General features: G+C 42.3%; 1 protein-coding gene across 3 annotated transcripts in view; it reads left to right on the forward strand.

Moving 5' to 3' along the window:
* The window catches only part of SLC25A20 (solute carrier family 25 member 20), a 34923-nt gene that overhangs the window by 6474 nt on the left and 9350 nt on the right, over positions 1–19099 (forward strand). For all 3 annotated transcript variants that reach the window (XR_015151687.1, XM_086368091.1, XM_086368092.1), the window contains exons 2-4: positions 2685–2777; positions 5997–6124; positions 8975–9065. Coding sequence is in view for 2 of the 3 variants with exons in the window: in XM_086368091.1 (XP_086224217.1) it covers positions 2685–2777; positions 5997–6124; positions 8975–9065 (312 nt within the window). In the remaining variant the exon portion in view is untranslated. The remainder of the gene's footprint in view (positions 1–2684; positions 2778–5996; positions 6125–8974; positions 9066–19099) is intronic.

A 19099-nucleotide genomic window follows, 5' to 3' on the forward strand; every position in this document is an offset into this window, starting at 1 on the left:
GAGATACCACCTAATATCCACCTAACACTGGCTATAATTTAAAAAAAAAAAAAAAAAAGGTAGATGACAGTCAGCATTGGCAAGGATGTGGAGAATTTGGAATACTCATAAATTGCTTGTGGGGGTGTAAATGGTGCAACCTCTTTGGGAAACAGTCTGGCAGTTCTTCAAAAGGTTGAATAAACATAGAGTTAGCATCTGACGTAGCAATTCTCCTGTTGTGGTTAATTTTATGTGTCAGCTGAGCCATGGGTGTCCATATATTGGTCAGACATTATTCTGGGTATATCTGTGAGGATGTTTTTGGATGAGATTAGCATTTAAGGTAGACTAAGTAAAGCAGATTGCCCTCCCTAATGTGGGTGACCCTCATCTAGTCAGTTGAAGGCCTTAATAGAACAAAAGGCCAAAACTCCTTCCTTTGACTGATTGAGCTGGGATGTTGGTCTTTTCCTGCCTTTGAACTCTAACTGAAACGTTGGCTCTCTTGGGTCTTGAGCCTGCCAGCTTTTGAACTGGGACTTAGACCATCAGCTCTCCTGGTTCTCTGGTCTTAACACTTGAAATAGAACTATCTCATTGACTTTCCTGGGTCTCCAGCTTGCTGACTGCAGATCTTGCGGTTTGTCTGCCTCCATAATTGTGTGAGTCAATTCCTTATAACAAACAAACAAATAAATAACTCTCCATAGCTTATTGGTTCTGTCTCTCTGGAGAATCTTGACCCATATAACACCCGAGAGAACTAAAAAATGTATGTCCACACAAAAACCTACAAAAGTTTGTAGCACCATTATTCATAATAATAAAAGTGGAAAAAATGTAATTTGTCATTATCTGATGAGCAGATAAACAGGACATAGTTCATTTGTGTAGTAGAATATTACTTACCGATAAAAAGATTGAAGAACTGATATATTCTGCAACATAGGTGAACTTTGAACACTTTATGCTAAATAAAAGAAACCAGGTATGAAAGACCACATACTGTATGATTTCATTTATATGAAATGTAGAGAATAGGAAAATTCATGGAGGCAGAAGGTAGCTTAGTAATTGCCAGTGGCTGAGAGAAGAGGAGAGTGACTACTGATGGGTGTGGTGTTTCTTTTTGGGGTGATGAAAATGTTCTCAAATTGATTATAATGAAGGTTGCACAACTCTGCAACTGCTAAAAACCCTCTAACTGTATGAAATGGGTGAATTTTATCGTATACAAGTTATATCATAATAAAGCTGTTGGTTTGTTTGTTTTAAAAAAAAAATACTGAATCAAAAACCCTCCCTTCCAGTCAAAAACAACAAAAAGATGTTGGGCAGGACTGTACTCATCCAAAGAATTGACTTCCGTGTGGTTCATTCACATGCTGGCAGTTAGTGCTGGCTGTTGTCAGAAGGCCTTGTTTCCTCTACACATGGCCTCTTCAGGCTGTGTAAGTATCCTCATAGCATAGTGACGGACTCCCCAAAGCAAATAAAGCAAATAACCTGAGATGGACACAGGCAGAAGCTGACCTTTCTGTCACCTAGCCTTGGAAGTCACATAGCATCAATATCATCATATTCTATTCGATAGAAGTGAGTCACTGAGTCTGGATCACATCCAAGGGGAGGGGATTTAGGTTTAGCTTCTGAAGGGCAAGAGTATGAAAGAGTTAATGGGCATTTTGGAAAACTACCACACTGGGTAAGAATGGGCAAGCACTTTGCCTGGAGGAAGACTTCAGATGAAGAGAGGAAGAAATTAGGATCCTGGAAGCATCTTGAAAGAACTTTCCATTAGCCTTGGTGCCCACATGAATAAGAGGAGAAACACAGGAAGTAGTTGGATGCTAGAGTTTCAAATCCTGAGAAATGGTAGACTGGTGGCTCTGGGACAAATGGGACATTCATCGAAAGGATGAGATTTTGGAGGTGATTTGAGTAGGGAGAGCTTCCCCAGGCAGTGAAATGTAGCCCAAAAGGTGAGGTGAGAAGGTCTGAAGATGGCTGAGTAAAAGTCATCACTGAACATAAGTTGAAGCCCTGGAACGTGTTTTCTGAAAGGGATAGTGGACCACCTGAGTAGGCTGCTTAGCCTTGGAGGGCACCTGGAATAGAAAAGGAGACAAAGGAGGGAGTGCTAAGAGGGGATGTTTAAAGAAAGTTGGAAGCATTGGATCCACCGAAAGGTGGAGAAGGATGAGCACCAAGGAAAGCAGGATATTAAATCCACCTCATTCCGAAACATCTTTGTCGAGCACGTTACCTAACCCCCAACAAAGCACTTCAGATGAGTGTGGAGAGTGCCTAGAATTGAGCTGAGCTTTGCATCAGCCAGGTCTAGTTACTGGCACATCACTGGACCTCAGTGAACCCAGTCTCCTCATTTGTAAACTGGTCATACCTATTCCATTTGGTCACCATGGGATCCTTTATATAAGAAATAAATAGCAAAAGTAAGTGGCTGAGGAAATCAGAGGAACTGTCTCACTCTTCAAAAGCATGCTACTGATGACTTGTGAGTACAAGGTTGGAATAAACTGGAGGAAAGAGAAGTCTGAAGCCAGCAGATAAGGGGAATGCTGAAGACGTGCACACAGGTGCTGCTTTCTCTGTTGAGATTTTGGCAGATGGTCAGGCCGTTGCCCCCAACAGGCAGTTCTGCTTCTGGGAAATGACTGTGTTTTAACTTCTGATTTTAGGTCCGACTACAGACGCAGCCCCCAAGTTTGCCTGGACAGCCTCCCATGTATTCTGGCACCTTTGACTGTTTCCGGAAGACTCTGATGAGAGAGGTACGGAATCATGGTGCTGGGCTTTTCTCCTATTCAGAGGAACACATTTTCAGAGGGTTGGCGTGTTACTTCTCCGGAGGCCTGGGGGACTGCATGGTTCTGCAGGAGGTCCAGCCCACAAGCCTGGCTCTCTCACCCCATGTCATCCTATGTCCCTCTGTTGTCATCGCTCTGGAGTGTTTGAGAGTTCCAGTTACTGTTTTATGTGGATGAATGAAGCTAATAAAATGGTTCTGTCTCTCTTGGAAGGCAGAATTTAGACCACAGGGAGTTCATGAGGAATAATTGGAGACATGAAATGAAAGTGCAAAGCTGGGGGATCAGTGTCAGAAGTTTACATAAAATTTGGAGGAAAGGTCAGCCTGTCTGAGGGAAAAAGAGTGAAAGAGAGAGTCTTCAAACCCATAGACAAGGAAACTAAATTGGTGTGAGGTTATTGAATTGTATAATCATTTTTCAGGTATTTCTTAGAGTGAAAACATGGGATTTTTAAAAAGTTTTAATGATTAGTGATGCTTATTACTGACTTCATTAGCACATAGGTAATAACACCTTGTTAAGAACTTTTCCTTCGTTGCCTAAAATATAACTCCAATGTGAATAAATAGTAAATATATAGTCTTTATTAAATATACAGAAGTAAGAAGCAGGTATCACCCAGACAAAGAGGGGATGCTGGTAAGTGATGGACTCAGTCTAGGAGAAGCTGTTCCCGGGGCTCCTGCAGGACCCAGGTGTGGGAGGAAGATTTTGAAGTGGAATCTACCCAATCATCCATGCTGGAGATGGTGCCGTCTTTTCTTCTGTAAGGCTGTTTCTCTCATCAACCCAGAATGGAGTCTGATCAGTGTCCAGTGGAGGCTTTGAACTTCCAGTCTGCTAAGAGTTCTCTGCCCTTACAGAGAGACAGGATTATATGCCCCTGGTCAGCAAATGTTATTGAGCACCTGTTTAGTGCCTCGGCAATGTGCTGGGTGCTGGAGGCTTGGTGAGAATGGCTTGTATAAACCCAACTCCCTGCAGCGTCAAAGAGGCTTCCTCAGTCCATATTTGTGCTTGTCTCTGGGTTTTGCTGTGCCAGATTGAGATCACTTTCTGGTACTACTGGACGGATCTTGGTTGTACTGCATGGAACTGGGTGGGCCAGACAGTGGAAAGAAGGCTGGAGAAGTTGGGAGTTGTTGGCCTTCAGCCTTGGGCAGCCTTCTCAGCCAGGTGGGAAGCTGTGGGAGGGGCTTTGGGAGGGTTTTGTCCTTGAGGGGCTTTTGCAGATCCTTCTCAGAACCTTCTCTTCCTATTCACCCTTCCCTCTTTACCTTCTGTGCACATTGCACTTGGAGAGTCTGCTTATAGCCTGTAGCAATGGTAGACCTTTGCAGGATCTGGGAGGAATGCTGCCAAGTACAGTTGTGCCCTTTAGTTCTGGAAAGAAGATGGGTTGTGAGTGCCCGGAGTCTGCAGTGAGGCAGGTTCTCCAGCCTAGGTCTGTGGAGCCTCCCCTGTGTGTAGTAGCATCCCCTCCCCTGCCCATTTCTCCTGCCAGTTCCTGTAGGGAGCAACTGTAACATGTTTTTAAAAATTAGCCCTTATTTTGTATTAAAATGGTATAAGCACTTAGTTTGTTACTGAAGGACTTGTAACAAAGTAGCCCCCCACCCCAATCCTCTAGAAGTTGCTACTTTCTACTTTCTCAATTACTGTTTTTCCTCCTCCCTTTTTGGGAACGTCTCCACCAAGGATTGCACCCCTGCCCCCTGCAGTGAAAGTTCACAGAGTCTTAACCACTGAACCATCAGGGAAGTCCCTCAGCTCTCTCAGTTATTAATGCTGTCTTCTACCGAGCTGCATGCATGTATTTTATCCATTTAAAACTGTTTTAGCTACCTGTTTGTGGTAGATGGTTTTAACTCTTGCATTCCTTAGCTCCTCTTTCTGCTCTGCCCAGTAATTTTCATCATCCTTTGTGGTTTAATACAGTTCACTGTTTTCATGATTACAACTTTATGTATGTTTTTTCTCTGTTAACAAAAGTAATGTCCTTCAGGGCGCATTTCATTACTTGTACAGCTTTTTGTTTTTCTTGAGGTTGGGTGAACAGTTGTGTCACTTTCTTTTGCTTGTGTCTCTTTGAATCTCTGCCTCTGTCATCCTGTGTCCTAAATGTGCTGTAGAATACCTTTTTGTTTGGTTTTTCACACTGCCTGACAGTTATCATCCATTCTTCTGATGTTTGTTGTTTGCTTTGTTTTTCTTAGAAAACAAATAAACTCCTCCTGGAGTCCTGGGTCTCATACTCCCATGTTGACTGGCTTCTTCCCAGGCCTGCTGTACCCAACACCTTCCTGGGAACACTCCTCCCCTCTCTTGGGCCAAACCCTTGGTCTCTGGGTCCCAGATCTTCCTTGTCCTTGTTGTACTAACTTGTTCGGTTGGATTGTCTATTTGTCTGTCTTTTTATTGGCTACTACATAGTCAGTTTCATTATCTAAATGTACTAGTGAAAATTGATGTGCAGTCTTGCTATTGTTTTTAACAATAAGAATCTTATGTCTTTTCTGGGAGGGGGCATACTGGGTGGTTTGAGTGATCTCAGTTCTCCAGGACTGAACCCAGGCCACCACAGTGAAAGCCCAGAATGCTAACCACTAGGCCACTAGGGAACTCCCCTCAGGTCCTAATTCTTGGGAAATACAAAAATTTCTTAAGCACCTATGTCTCACCCCGAAGCAAGTCACATTGTACATTCTGTTTTGTAGCCTGCCTTTTTTTTTTTTTTTTTTCCAGTTTAGTAATCTCTTCTCATGTTACAATGTGATTGTATGGCTGTGTGGTAGTCCAATATGAGATTTCCGTAATTTGTCTCATTAATCTCCTGTTTGGGAATGTTCCAAAATGCGGTGTTTAATAAATGCCTGTTGTCATTCTTTTTTATATCTTTGAGTATTCCCTTAGAATATGTTTCTAGACAGGTAGTTTTCTGATGGAGGTGTAAGCTACATGTTGCCAGTTTGCCTTCCAGACTAGAAGCTGTTTTCAGTTTCTCCAGCAGTATATAAGAAGACAGCCATTTCTGATAAGTGTGGGAAGATTCTTCCTTTTAAAGCTCTCCTTGCTTGGGGAAAGGAGGCCACAGGTCAGAGGACAGGCTGCTTCCCTGCTTCAGTGATGTAGATGTTAGTAGTGTCTGTAAACAGCTTCTCCTCCTATGCTTCCTTGCAGGGCATCAGGGGTCTATATCGGGGCATGGCTGCCCCCATCGTCGGGGTCACCCCCATGTTTGCTGTCTGCTTCTTTGGGTTTGGTTTGGGGAAGAAACTGCAACAGAAACACCCAGAGGATGTGCTCAGGTGAGTACTTACTTACCAGCCCGGAGCACTCGATGCTGTTCTGCCGATGTGTGTGATCTGTGATGTGATGCAGGTTTCGGGAAAGAATTATCAGACCAGCAGTGGCTGTCCTCTTCTCCATATCAGGGAGGTACTTGGGTTTCCTTTGCCCTGTGGACCAATAGGGTAAAAGATAAAACCCAAAGCCCTCCCCCAACCCCCCTAACTAGATTGTCGTCATTTCTTACGTGAAGTAGTCTTGCTTACTGGGGATATTAGTAATACCAGCCCCACAGCACTGGGAGGTCCGAATGCTAAAGTGTGTGTCAGATACCACGAAGGTACCTGGTGCCACAGTAATGACGGCAGCAGCCTTGTTTCTTATCCCCTGGATGAGAGAAGCGAAGGTTTCAGCTTCTGTCTTCCTTCATTTTCGTAACATGATTATAATTATTTCCAAGTATTGGTGTCTCTGTTGCAGTGAAAGAAATTAGTATGTTTCCTTCCAGTAGACTTTCAGAAGTTGGATTTGGGTATGGAGAGGCAGATGAGGTAGAATTAAGGCTCAGAACTGACAAAGCAGTGAATGAAAACGGGCTTCTTGGGATGCAGGGGCATTCTGAGTTGACACCGGGATGACAAGGCACACTCAGTCTGGGATGACACCTCCTGGGTGGGGCTACATCAGCACAGGACCCACAGCAGCTGGCTAGGCTTGGATTCTAGAGCTCAAGGGAGGAAGCCCAGGGTGCCCTGTGGTTGATTTTGATCACTACTTCAGGCCACAGCAGGCTGAGTGAGGGGCGAGGCGTAAATAGAAATGCTCATAACATGAAACTATTTCTGGAGTCCCCGTGACTCTCTGAATGTGGCCAGCTTCTATAAAAAGCCATAGGTGGCCCCAAATGTGAGTGTAGGGGGCGGGGTCCTTTGGAAGCTGTGTTTGACTGTTTTTTAAAATATGTATTTTTATTTATTTGGCTGCAACGAGTCTAGTCCCCTGACCAAGGGTCAAACTTGGGCCCCCTGCCTTGGGAATGTGGCATCTTAGCCCCTGGGCCACTAGGGAAGGCCATGTGTTTGGCTGTGGTAGTCCAAATAGACTGTGGACACATGTCCTGTCTGAGCACCTGGGGTTTTAGCTCATATGCTAGCTCACAGTTGTATCATGAACCGGGGCCATGCCCAAGAACTTTCATGGGGTGACTGCTACTGCCTCAGCCTGTGGGTTGTATTCCCTGTACCGTCACTTCAGTGCTCAAAGAAGTACCCTTCCTGCCTAAGCAAAGGTTGAGACACTCCAATCCCCGCCCCATAATCCTTCCATGTTCTGAATCCTGAATGTCAACCCTGCCACCTTCTCTTCCCCACTGTAGTGTTGGGCATAGTACAGAAAGGAACATTACCAGGACCTTGGATGGAAGCTCGAGGGTCCAGACCTCACAGATGCTTCCCTGGGGTGAGTGAGGGGTGGCGGAATGGGCCACCCATGCAGGCTGTCTACATGGTACCCTGTGTACATGCAGAGACCCTGTTCAGAGGAGAGTCCCCAGTCCCGGGAGATATGTGCAGCCTAAGGTCTGGGCATCCATGGAAGAACAGATGTTGGTCTCACGAGGGGAAGTTCTGTTGCTGAAAGGGTACCTCTCAGGGACAGCAGTGTGAACTGAAACTGTGAAGGAGGCCAGCCATGAAAGCAGGTCTCTCAATGGTTGAGCACACAGCCTGTGTGCTGGGCTTGCACGCCTGAGGTAGTTGTGTGAGGCCTGTCTGGGGTGAGTGCACAGGAAAAACAGCCATTGAGACCAGTGCCCTGCCTCGTGACCAAGCTCGTATTGCTCTTGGCACTGACACCCCTGCCCTGGGAAACTTGATGTCAGGACTGGAAGTGGATGTCTCCCTATTTCCATTTGACATCTCTTTTCCAGGTTTTGGGCTCCTTGTGGGGTGGGATAGTCCTAAAGGCTTGGCTTCTGGAGGCCTGGGGTCGGGAGGGGCCTGAGGGTCAGCCAAGAGGGTGAAGTTTTTCATCAACTTGTGCTCAATTGTGGGAACTCTGTTGAAATGCAAAATTGTAACTCTGTGCTCCATTGCCTCTGAGACCAGTCTGCCTGGAGACCAGATTTTCCTTAATCTCGGAAAGAAAAGGAGACGTCAGAGGCGGCACAGGCAGTGATGCTAGGAGCCTCCTGTTCCTTCACATACTCAGTGTGGTTCATTCTGTGAGGGCTGCAGTGAGGATCCAGATCTCTGGCCACTGGAGGACTATTCCCTGCACAGAAGCCATAGGACCCATCACACCTGGTTGGGTGCCATCCTTGACAGGGCATTTCCCAGCAGCTTACAGCACGTACCTCACAACTTGGCCTGCGGATATGGCCATAGCCATTCCCCTGGCCTTGACGCTGTCCTGTGTGAGTCTTGGCTTAAAGTGTTATCAGGCTCTTGGTGATCCAGAGAAGGGGAGATTGGAGGAGATCTGGGGTTAACTGAGGTCTACATCCTGGATTATAGGCTATTTCTCACAACAACCCTGAACTTTGCTGATCAAGGCTCAGAGAGGCCTGGAAACTCGTCCACAGTCACTGCATGGCCGGCCAGGGGAGAACCTCTCCCGTGACTGAGGCCATCTGAGTGTGCCCGTGGGCCTTGTGACTAAGCTCATATTGTTCTCGGCACTGAGACCCCTGCCCTGGGAAATTTGACGTCAGAATACACATAGAACTTGGCTTTGGTGTGAAACATAATCTATTTGTGCTGGACTTCCGCCCAGTCCGAGTACTTATTTAATTTTTTTTTCTTTGCTGGGGCTGCCTGTGTTCTGAGTAGTTAGTCACAGGTTCTTGCCTTTTGTTTTTGTTTTCAATACAGCTACCCCCAGATATTTGCAGCTGGGATGTTGTCTGGAGTATTCACCACAGGAATTATGACCCCTGGAGAGCGAATCAAGTGCTTGTTACAGGTGAGGATGTGATCAGGGTTGGGGAAGATATTGTTTGGAGGCAGGTGGCTAGCTTTTCTACTGGGTATACAATTTTGGGTGGATGTGTATGTCCTTTTACCCTTTATAAAGGCTTCAGATCAGGTGTGCAAACAGTTTCAAGGTTTTTAGGAACATGGAAGCAGTTGTACTAGAGTCAAGAACCAGGACAGTGTAACAAATGAACCAAATGTCACTTGTGTGATGGGTCAACTCAGACTTATCCACCCTTGTTAGCCGCTACTTCAGAACTCCAAAAGGTGAGTCGTGTGTCTTCAGAGGTGGAAGGGAGGCTGCTCTTGGCCAACATCGTCTGTCTGCACCCACTGCCCAAAGGCTCAGCGCCCTTAGAGTGCCTGAGCTTGTTCCCAGGCTAAGGCTGTGAACTGGCTGCTTGCCTTACCACACAGGGCTTCCTTTAAAAAAAAAGCAGCACTGCTTTTTTCTTCTAACGGCCGAAGCAATTTAGTACATAGTCTTTGCTAGAAAAATTTTGGTAATGCAGAGAAGCACAAAGAAAACAATGTATTTATCACCCATGAGGTAAGCACCATTATACTTTCTGTGTGAATTCTTCATCTTTTTAGTAAACATGCATATTTAAAAAAATTTATCTTTTGAAATAAAATTGGGGTCACATACTGCCATAGTTTTGTAACCAGCTTTTTTCATTTGCTTTGTCACAATATTTTTGTGATTATTTTTCTCAGACGTCATTTTCTGTGCTTTATTTCAATTCAGGGCTGTAATTTACCCAATAATCCTTTATCTGGGGATAATCCAAATTATATATCATAGTGAAGATCTTATGAATAAGTCTCTGCATGTGTTCCTGATTATTTTCTTAGGATAAATGTCTAGACTTGAAATTAGTATATTTAAAGATACGCAGTTTTAAAAGAATTTTCAACACATGTTGGGGTTTCCTGGTGGTTTAGTGGTAAAGAATCCGCCTGCCAATGCAGGAGACTTGGGTGCTAACCCTGGGTAGGGAAGATCCCCTGGAGGAGAAAATGGCAATCCACTCCAGTATTCTTCCTGGGAAAATCCCCTGGACAGGAGCCTGTGGGGTCGCAAAGAGTCAGACACGACTGGGTGACTGAGTACACGCACATAATGTATGTGCGTTAGTAATGTAGGTTACTAAGTGGCCCTCCTAGAAAGGTCTGTCACTTTCTATTCCCATCAGTGGAAGAAGAGCTCTCACTTCCCAGCAGGTTCTGCAGCATCTAATTTACAATCTCTGCTAGTGTGTTGTGTGAAAAATTTGCATTTAGTCTTTCTTGCTTTTTATTGCCGGTGAGCTTAATTACTTTGATTCATATTAGCTGTTTATATCTATCCTTCGTGAAACACCTCTTTGTATTCTTTGCTCATTTGTCAGTTTGTTTGATTTATAAAAGCTTTAGACATGTTTTGATTTAATATTATCGTAATAATATTAAACGCGACACATGGGATCTTAGTTCTCCAACTAGGAATGGAACCTTGTGCCCCCTCCGTTGCGAGTGTGGAGTCAACCACTGGACCACCAGGAAAGTCCCTGATTTAAAAAAATCTTTATACAATTTTTAGATATTGCACTCCTTTTACAGTTATCGCAAAATATTGGCTCTATTCCCCATGTTGTGCAATACATCCTTGTAGCCTGTCTTCACCCAATAATTTATACCTCCTACTCCTCCACCCCTAAACACTTTGGAAATATTAAGGTTATTAATTTCTTATCATATGTGGCAAATCTTTTTCATGCTTTGCATTAGTCATTTAATTTTGTGCATTGTTTAAATTAAATGTTTTATTTTGAGATAATTAAAGGTTCACTTACAGTTGTAAGAAATAATACAGAGGGAAGAAAAGAAATAAATATACAAAGACATCCCACATGTTCTTTACCTTGTTCTTCCACAGAGGTAATGTATTATAAAACTGTAGTATAATATCGCAACCAGAATACTGACATTGATACAGTCAAGATGCAGAACAATTCTATCATGCCAACAATGCCTCATGTAGCCCTTGAATAGCCACTTTCATTTTCTTTTCCCCACACCAGTCCTTTTTCCTTTCGGCTGCCTGCACAGCATGTGGGATCTTCGTTCCCTGACCAGGGATGGAATCTACACTTCCTGCATTGGAAGTTACGAGTCTTAACCACTGAAATGCCAGGGAAGTCCCTCCACTCCAGTTCTTAAGCACCCCAGCAATCACTAATCTGAACTCCATTTCTATAAATTTGTAACTTCAAGACATGTGTAAATGGAATCATACAGTATGTAACCTTTTCAGATTGGCCTTTTCAACTTAGCATAAATTTTCTGGAGAGTTGTATAGATTGTGGAATGTATAAGTATTTCATTCCTTTTTAGTAGTCCCATAGTATGGGTGTACTACAGATATGTTTAATTTTTATCCATTGAAGGACATCTGGGTTGTTTCCAGTTTAGGGCTGTTATAAATAAAGATGCTATAAACATTCATGTACAGAGATTTTTCTGGGAAAATCAATCTTCGTTTCTCTGGGATAAATGCCCAGAGGTGTAATTGCTGAGTCATATGGTAGTTACATGTTTAGTTTTCTTTTTTTGTTTCTTATGGCCACGCCACATGGCATGTGTAATCTTAGCTCCCTGACCAGGGATCAAACCCATGTCCCCTGCAGTGGACGTGCAGAGTCTTAACCACTGGACCTCCAGGGAAATTCCATGCATGTTTAAAGAAACTACCAATCTTTTTCTAGTGTAACTGTATCATTTTACATTCCCATGAGCATGGTATGAGTGATCCAGTTTCTGTGCATCCTAACCAACATTTGGTGTTGTCACTATTCTTAATTTTAGCCATCCTGAGAGATGTATAGTGATACCTCATTTTAATTTGTATTCTTCTACTAGCTGAAGGTGTTGAATATCTTTTCATGTGCTTATTTGCTATCACTGTATCCTATTTGGTGAAATGTCTGTTCATGTGTTTTGCCCATTTTCTAATTGGATTATTTGGGATTTTTTTATTATTATTACTGAGTTTCGAGAGTCCTTTATTCTAGATACTATTGCTTTGTCAGATATGTGGTTTGCATATTATTTTCTCCCAGTGTATAGTTTGTCTTTTCATCCTCTCAGCAGAGTCTTTAGAGCAAACGTTTACATTTTGATGAAGTCCAGTTTGTTCATTTCTCTTTTATAGGTAGGGTTTTGGATGTTTAGGACATCAGATCTTAAGGAATCTTTTCCTAGCCTGAAATCCCAAAGATTTTCTTATATGCTTTTTTCTGAAAGTTTTATTTATAGTTTACCTTTTCCATGTAGGTTTGTGAGTCCATTTTGAGTTAAGTTTTGTATCATGTATGAGAATTAGGTCAGAGGGTTTTTTCCCCCCGTGGGGCTATCCAGTTGCACCATACCATTTCCTGGAGATTTACCTTTATTCTACTGAATTAATTTGCACCTCTGTTAAAATTCAGCTGAGTGTATTTGTGTGGGTCTATTTCTGTGTACTCTGTTTTCTTTCATTGATTTATGCAACTTTCCCTTCATTAATATTACACAGTCTTGATTAGTATAGCCATTGGCTAAGTCTTGAAACTGTCTAGACTGTTCCCTCCCACTTTATTCTTTAAAAAAAAACAAAACTGGGACTTCCCTGGTGGTCTAGCGGTTGGAAATCTGCCTTCCAAGGCAGGGAGTGTGGGTCCGATCCCTGGTCCAGGAACTAAGATCCCACATGCCGTGGGACAACTAAGTCTGAAGACCACAGCTACTGAGGCCACACGCCCTGGAACCCACGCACTGCAACCAAGACCCAATGCCGTAACTGAGACTCAACATAGCCAAGCCAAATAAAAAATTAAAAAACTGTTCTCGCTGTTCTAATTTCTTTGTTTTTTCCATGTTAATTTTAGGATAATTTAGAAAACAGAAAATTCTTGCTGAGAGTATGTTGAATCTATAGATCAACTTGGGTAGAATTAACATGTTATTTTGAGTCTTCCAATACCCAGACATGTTACACCTCTCCATTTATTTAGAACTTTAATTTCTTTTATCAGCATTGTGTAGTTTTCAGCATATAAGCTCTTAATGTGTTTTCTTACACACCTAAGTCCTCTGTAAAGTGACATTGTAAATGGTATTATAATTTTAATTTTGTTGTCTGCATGTTCATTGCTAGTTTGTAGAAACACAATTGATTTTTTAAAATATTTATTTATTTTTATTTTTGTCTGTGCTGGGTCTTTGTTGCTGCTCAAGGGCTTTCTCTAGTCACGGTGGGTGGGTTCTAGTCTCTGGTTGCAGTGTGCTGGCTTCTCATTGCGGTGACTTCTCCTGTTGTGGAGTACAGGCTCGAGGGCACGTGGACTTTAGTATTTGCAGCACGTGAGCTCAGTAGCTGTGATGCCCGGGCTTAGTTGCCTTGTGGTATGTGGGATCTTCCCAGATCAGGGATTGAACCAGTGTCCCCTGCATTGGCAGGCAGATTCTTAACCACTGGACCACCAGGGAAGCCTGAAATACAATTGATTTTTGTATGTTAATTTTGTATCTTGTGAACCTTCCTGAACGCTCTTATTAATTCTAATTTTTTTTTTTTTTTGGTAGATTCTTTGGGATTTCCTATATAGATAATCTTGTTATTTGCAAACAGGGACAGTTTTATTTCTTCATTTCTGATCTGTTTACCTTTTATATCCTTATTTCACTGGCTAGAACTTCCAGTACCATGTTGAATAAGACTGATGAGAATGGATATGTTTACCTTGTTCCCAATCTTATGGGGAAGTATTCAGCATTTCACCATTAAATATAATCTCAGGGAAGCCCAGGTGGCTCAGTGGGAAAGAATCCTCCTGCCAGTACAAGAGACACAGATGTAATTTTGGAGTGGGTTGCCATGCCCTCCTCCAGAGCATCTTCCCAGCCCAGGGATTGAACCCAGGTCTCCCGCATTGCTAGATACTCTTTGTCAACTTGAGAAGGTTACCTTCTCTTCCTCTTTTTCTGAGAGTTTTATGGATATTGACTTTTGTCAAATGTTTTTTCTTCCTTTATTAATGTGATCGTGTGATTTTTCTCCTAAACTCTTAATATAGTGAATTACTTCCTTTGCTCTTGAACACTGAACCAATTCCTCATTACTGGAATAAAGTCCCCTTTTATATTGCTGAGTTCTATTTTCTTATATTTTGTTAAGGATTTTTCATCTATAGTCATGAGAGATATTAGTCTGTCATTTTTTTTCTATATTGTCTTTGTCTGGTTTTGATATCAGAGTAATACGAGCTTCATAAAATGAATTGGGAATTGTTCCCTCTTCTACTGTATAGAATATGTGTTGATTTTTCTGTAAACATTTGGTAGAATTGGTACAATTTTATAGTGAAATCATATAGGCTTGAGATTTGGGGTAAGAAATTTTTAAATTATGAATTCAGCTTTCTTTAAAGTTACAGGCCTATTCAAATTATTTATTTCATATTGGGAAAATTGTGATAGTTTTTGTTTTTTTATCTAAGTTGTCAAATACGTGTGTGTAAAGTTGTTTGTAGTACTCCTTTATTGTCTTTTTTTATGTCTGCAGGGTCTGTGGTATTATCTTCTGTTTTATTCCTGGTATTAGTAATCTGTGACTTCTCTTTCTTTTTTCTTTGTCAGACTCACTAGAGGTTTGTCAGTTTTTATTGATCTTTTCAAAAAAGATTTTCCTTTCTCTTTTTTTTTTCAGCTGTGTAACGCAGCTTGTAGGATCTCAGTTCCTCGACCAGAGATTGAAACCAGGCTATGGCAATGAAAGCTCAGAATCCTAACCGCTAGGCCAACGGGGAATTCCCCTCTTTGATTTTCTTTATTATTTTTCTGTTTTCAATTCCATTGGTTTCTGCTTCTGTTTTTATGATCTCCTTCCTTTTGCTTGTTTTTGGGTTTAGTTTGCTTTTCTTTTCTCTCTCTCTCTCTCTTTTTTTTTAAGCTTTTGAAGTGCAAGCTTAGAATCTTGGTTTGAAGCCTTTCCTCTCTTCTGAAGTGTGCAGGCAGTGCTATAAAGTTTCCTCTCAGCATTGCTTTAGCTATGTCCCACAAACTCCAATATATTTCAGTTTTCAGTCAGTTGAGTGTGTTTTCTGGTTTCCTTTGGGACTTCCTTTTTGAATTGCTTTTGAAGAGTGTTGTTCAGTTTCCAAGTGTTGGAGATTACTGATTTCCGGTTTGAGTCCATTGTGATTGAAGAACATATTCTGTATCATTCACATTCTTTTAAATTTCTTGAGGGTTGCTTTATGGCCTTGGATATGGTTTATCTTGTTTGTGTGCCACTGGCATTTAAAAAGAATGTGTGTGCTGCTGTTGTTTGGTGGCAAAATCTATAAATGTCGATTATATCCTGTTGGTTGATGGTGTTGAATTCTTTATCCTTGACGATTTTATGGCCAGTTGTTCTGTTTGTTGATGGAGGAATTCGAAATCTCCAGCTGTTACTGTGAGTTTGTTTCTTCTTTCAATTTTATTAGTGTCCCTTCACATAGTTTGCAGTTTTTTTGTTTAATGTATACACACTTAGAATTGCTATGTCTTCTTGGTGGATTGGTCCTTTTCTCACTGTGTAAGTGTTCTTCATATTACCATTATATAATATTCCATATTTTTGCTTACCGTGTTCTTCCTGGTGTTCCAGAGTTCCTTCTTTTATACTTTCTTTTCTGTTTAAAGAACTTCCTTTAGCCATTCTCTTGGGATATATCTACGAATGACAAAGTCGCTGAGTTTTCTTTCATCTAAGAATGCCTGCTTTTCCTTTTATTCCTGAAGAATATTTTCACTTGACATAGGGTCCTGGGATGACAGTTCTTTGCTTTCAGCTCCTGAAAGATACTGTGCCACTCCTTTCTACCCTCCCTGGTTTCTGCTGTCATTCTAAATATTTCAGTGTTGTTCTTTGGTTGCTAAGTCATGTCCAGCTCTTTGTGACTCCATGGACTACAAGGCTTCCCTGTCCTTCACCATCCCCCAGAGTTTGTTAAAACTCATGTCCAGTGAGTCAGTGATGCTACCCAGACATCTCCTCCTCTGTCGCCCCCTTCTGCTTCTATCTTCAATCTTTCCCAGCATCAAGGTCTTTTTCAGTGAGTTGGCTCTCCACATCAGGTGGCCAAAGTATTGGAGCTTCAGATTCAGCGTCAGTCCTTCCAGTGAACATTCAGGACTGCTTTCCTTTAGGATTGACTGGTTTGATCTTCTTGCCGTCCAAGGGGCTCTCAAGGGTCTTCTCCAACACCACAATTCAGAAGCATTTATTCGTTGGTATTCAGTCTTCTTTATGGTCCAACTCACATCCATGTGTGTTATTTTTCTCAGGCTACTCTTAAGCTTCTTTCGTTTTCAGTTTTCGACTAAGTTCATTTGTGATGTGCTCTGGCATGGATTTATTTTGGGGCATTCTGTTTAGGTTTTGGTCAGCTTCTTAAATCTCTATGTTTCAGTTCAGTTCAGTCGCTCAGTCATGTCTGACTCTTTGTGACCCCGTGGACTGCAGCACACCAGGCCTCTCTGTTCATCACCAGCTCCCAGAGTTTACTCAAACTCATGTGCATTGAGTTGGTGATGCCATTCAACCATCTCACTCTCTGTCGTCCCCTTCTCCTCCCGCCTTCAATCTTTCCCAGCATCAGGGTCTTTTCAAATGAGTTAGCTCTTTGCATCAGGTGGCCAAAGTATTGGAGTTTCAGCTTCAACATCGGTCCTTCCAGTGAATATTCAGGATTGATTTCCTGTAGGATGGACTGGTTGGATCTCCTTGCAGTCCAAGGGACTCTCAAGAGTCTTCTCCAACACCACAGTTCAAAAGCATCCATTCTTTGGTACTCAGCTTTCTTTATAGTCCAACTCTCACATCCATACATGACTACTGGAAAAGCCATAGGCTTGACTAGACTGACCTTTGTTGGCAAAGTAATGTCTCTTCTTTTGAATATGCTATCTAGGTTGGTCATAGCTTTTCTTCCAAGGAGCAAGTGTCTTTTAATTTCATGGCTGCACTCACCATCTGCAGTGATTTTGGAGCCCCCCAAAATAAAGTCTGCCACTGTTTCCACTGTTTCTCCATCTATTTCCCATGAAGTGTTGGGACTAGATGCCATGATCTTAGTTTTCTGAATGTTGAGCTTTAAGCCAACTTTTTCACTGTCCTCTTTCACTTTCATCAAGAGGCTCTTTAGTTCTTCTTCACTTTCTGCCATAAGGGTGGTGTCATCTGCATATCTGAGGTTATTGATATTTCTCCCGGCAATCTTGATTCCAGCTTGGGCTTCCTCCAGCCCAGCATTTCTCATGATGTACTCTGCATATAAGTTAAATAAGCAGGGTGACAATATACAGCCTTGACGTACTCCTTTTCTTACTTGGAACCAGTCTGTTGTTCCATGTCCAGTTCTAACTGTTGCTTCCTGACCTGCATACAGATTTCTCAAGAGGCAGATCAGGTGGTCTGGTATTCCCATCTCTTGAAGAATTTTCCAGTTTATTGTGATCCACACAGTCAAAGGCTTTGGCATAGTCAATAAAGCAGAAATAGATGTTTTTCTTGGACTCACACTTTTTTGATGATCCAGCGGATGTTGGCAATTCGATCTCTGGTTCCTCTGCCTTTTCTAAAACCAGCTTGAACATCAGGAAGTTCACGGTTCACGTATTGCTGAAGCCTGGCTTGGAGAATTTTGAGCATTACTTTACTAGCATATGAGGTGAGTGCCTTTGTGCAGTAGTTTGAACATTCTTTGGTGTTGCCTTTCTTTGGGATTGAAATGAAAACTGACCTTTTCCAGTCCTGTGGCCACTGCTGAGTTTTCCAAATTTGCTGGCATGTTGAAGGCAACACTTTCACAGCATCATCTTTTAGGACTTGAAATAGCTCAACTGGAATTCCATCACCTCCACTAGCTTTGTTCATAGTGATGCTTCCTAAGGCCCACTTGACTTCGCATTCCAGGATGTCTGGTTCTAGGTGAGTGATCACACCATCATGATTATCTGGGTCTTGAAGATCTTTTTTGTACTGTTCTTCTGTGTATTCTTGCCACCTCTTCTTAATATCTTCTGCTTCTTTTAGGTCCATACCATTTCTGTCCTTTTTTGAGCCCATCTTTGCATGAAGTGTTCCCTTGGTATCTCTCATTTTCTTGAAGAGATCTCTAGTCTTTCCCATTCTACTGTTTTCCTCTATTTCTTTGCACTGATCACTGAGAAAGGCTTTCTTATCTCCCCTTGCTATTCTTTGGAACTCTGCATTCAAATGGGTATATCTTTCCTTTTCTCCTTTTTTTTTTTTGCTTCTCTTCTTTTCACAGCTATTTGTAAGGCCTCCTCAGACAGCCATTTTGCTCTTTTGCATTTCTTTTTCTTGGGGATGGTCTTGCTCCCTGTCTCCTGTACAGTGTCACGCACCTCTGTCCATAGTTCATCAGGCACTCTGTCTATCAGATATAGTCCCTTGAATCTATTTGTCATTTCCACTGTATAATTGTTAGGGATTTGATTTAGGTCATACATGAGTGGTCTTGGACTTCCTGATGGCTCAGAGGGTAAAGTGTCTGTCTGCAATGCAGGAGACAGGGTTTGATCCCTGAGTTGGGAAGATCCCCTGGGGAAGGAAATGGCAACCCACTCCAGTACTATTGCCTGGAAAATCCCATGGATGGAGGAGCCTGGTAGGCTACAGTCCATGGAGTCACAAAGAGTCGGACACGACTGAGCGACTTTACTTTCACTTTTCACTTTGAGTGGTCTAGTGGTTTCTTCAGTTTAAGTCTGAATTTGGCCATAAGGAGGTCATGATCTGAGCCATAGTCAGCTCCCCGTCTTGTTTTTGCTGACTGTATAGAGCTTCTCCCTCTTTGGCTACAAAGAATATAATCAACCTGTTTTCAGTGTTGACCACCTGGTGATGTCCATGTGTAGAGTCTTCTCTTGTGTTGTTGGAAGAGGGTGTTTACTATGACCAGTGCGTTCTCTTGGCAAAACTCTATTAGC

Source organism: Bos grunniens, chromosome 22, assembly GCF_055505025.1.
Source record: "Bos grunniens cultivar Pamir isolate PY7600 chromosome 22, Bosgru_T2T1.0, whole genome shotgun sequence".
Lineage (NCBI taxonomy): Eukaryota > Metazoa > Chordata > Mammalia > Artiodactyla > Bovidae > Bos > Bos grunniens.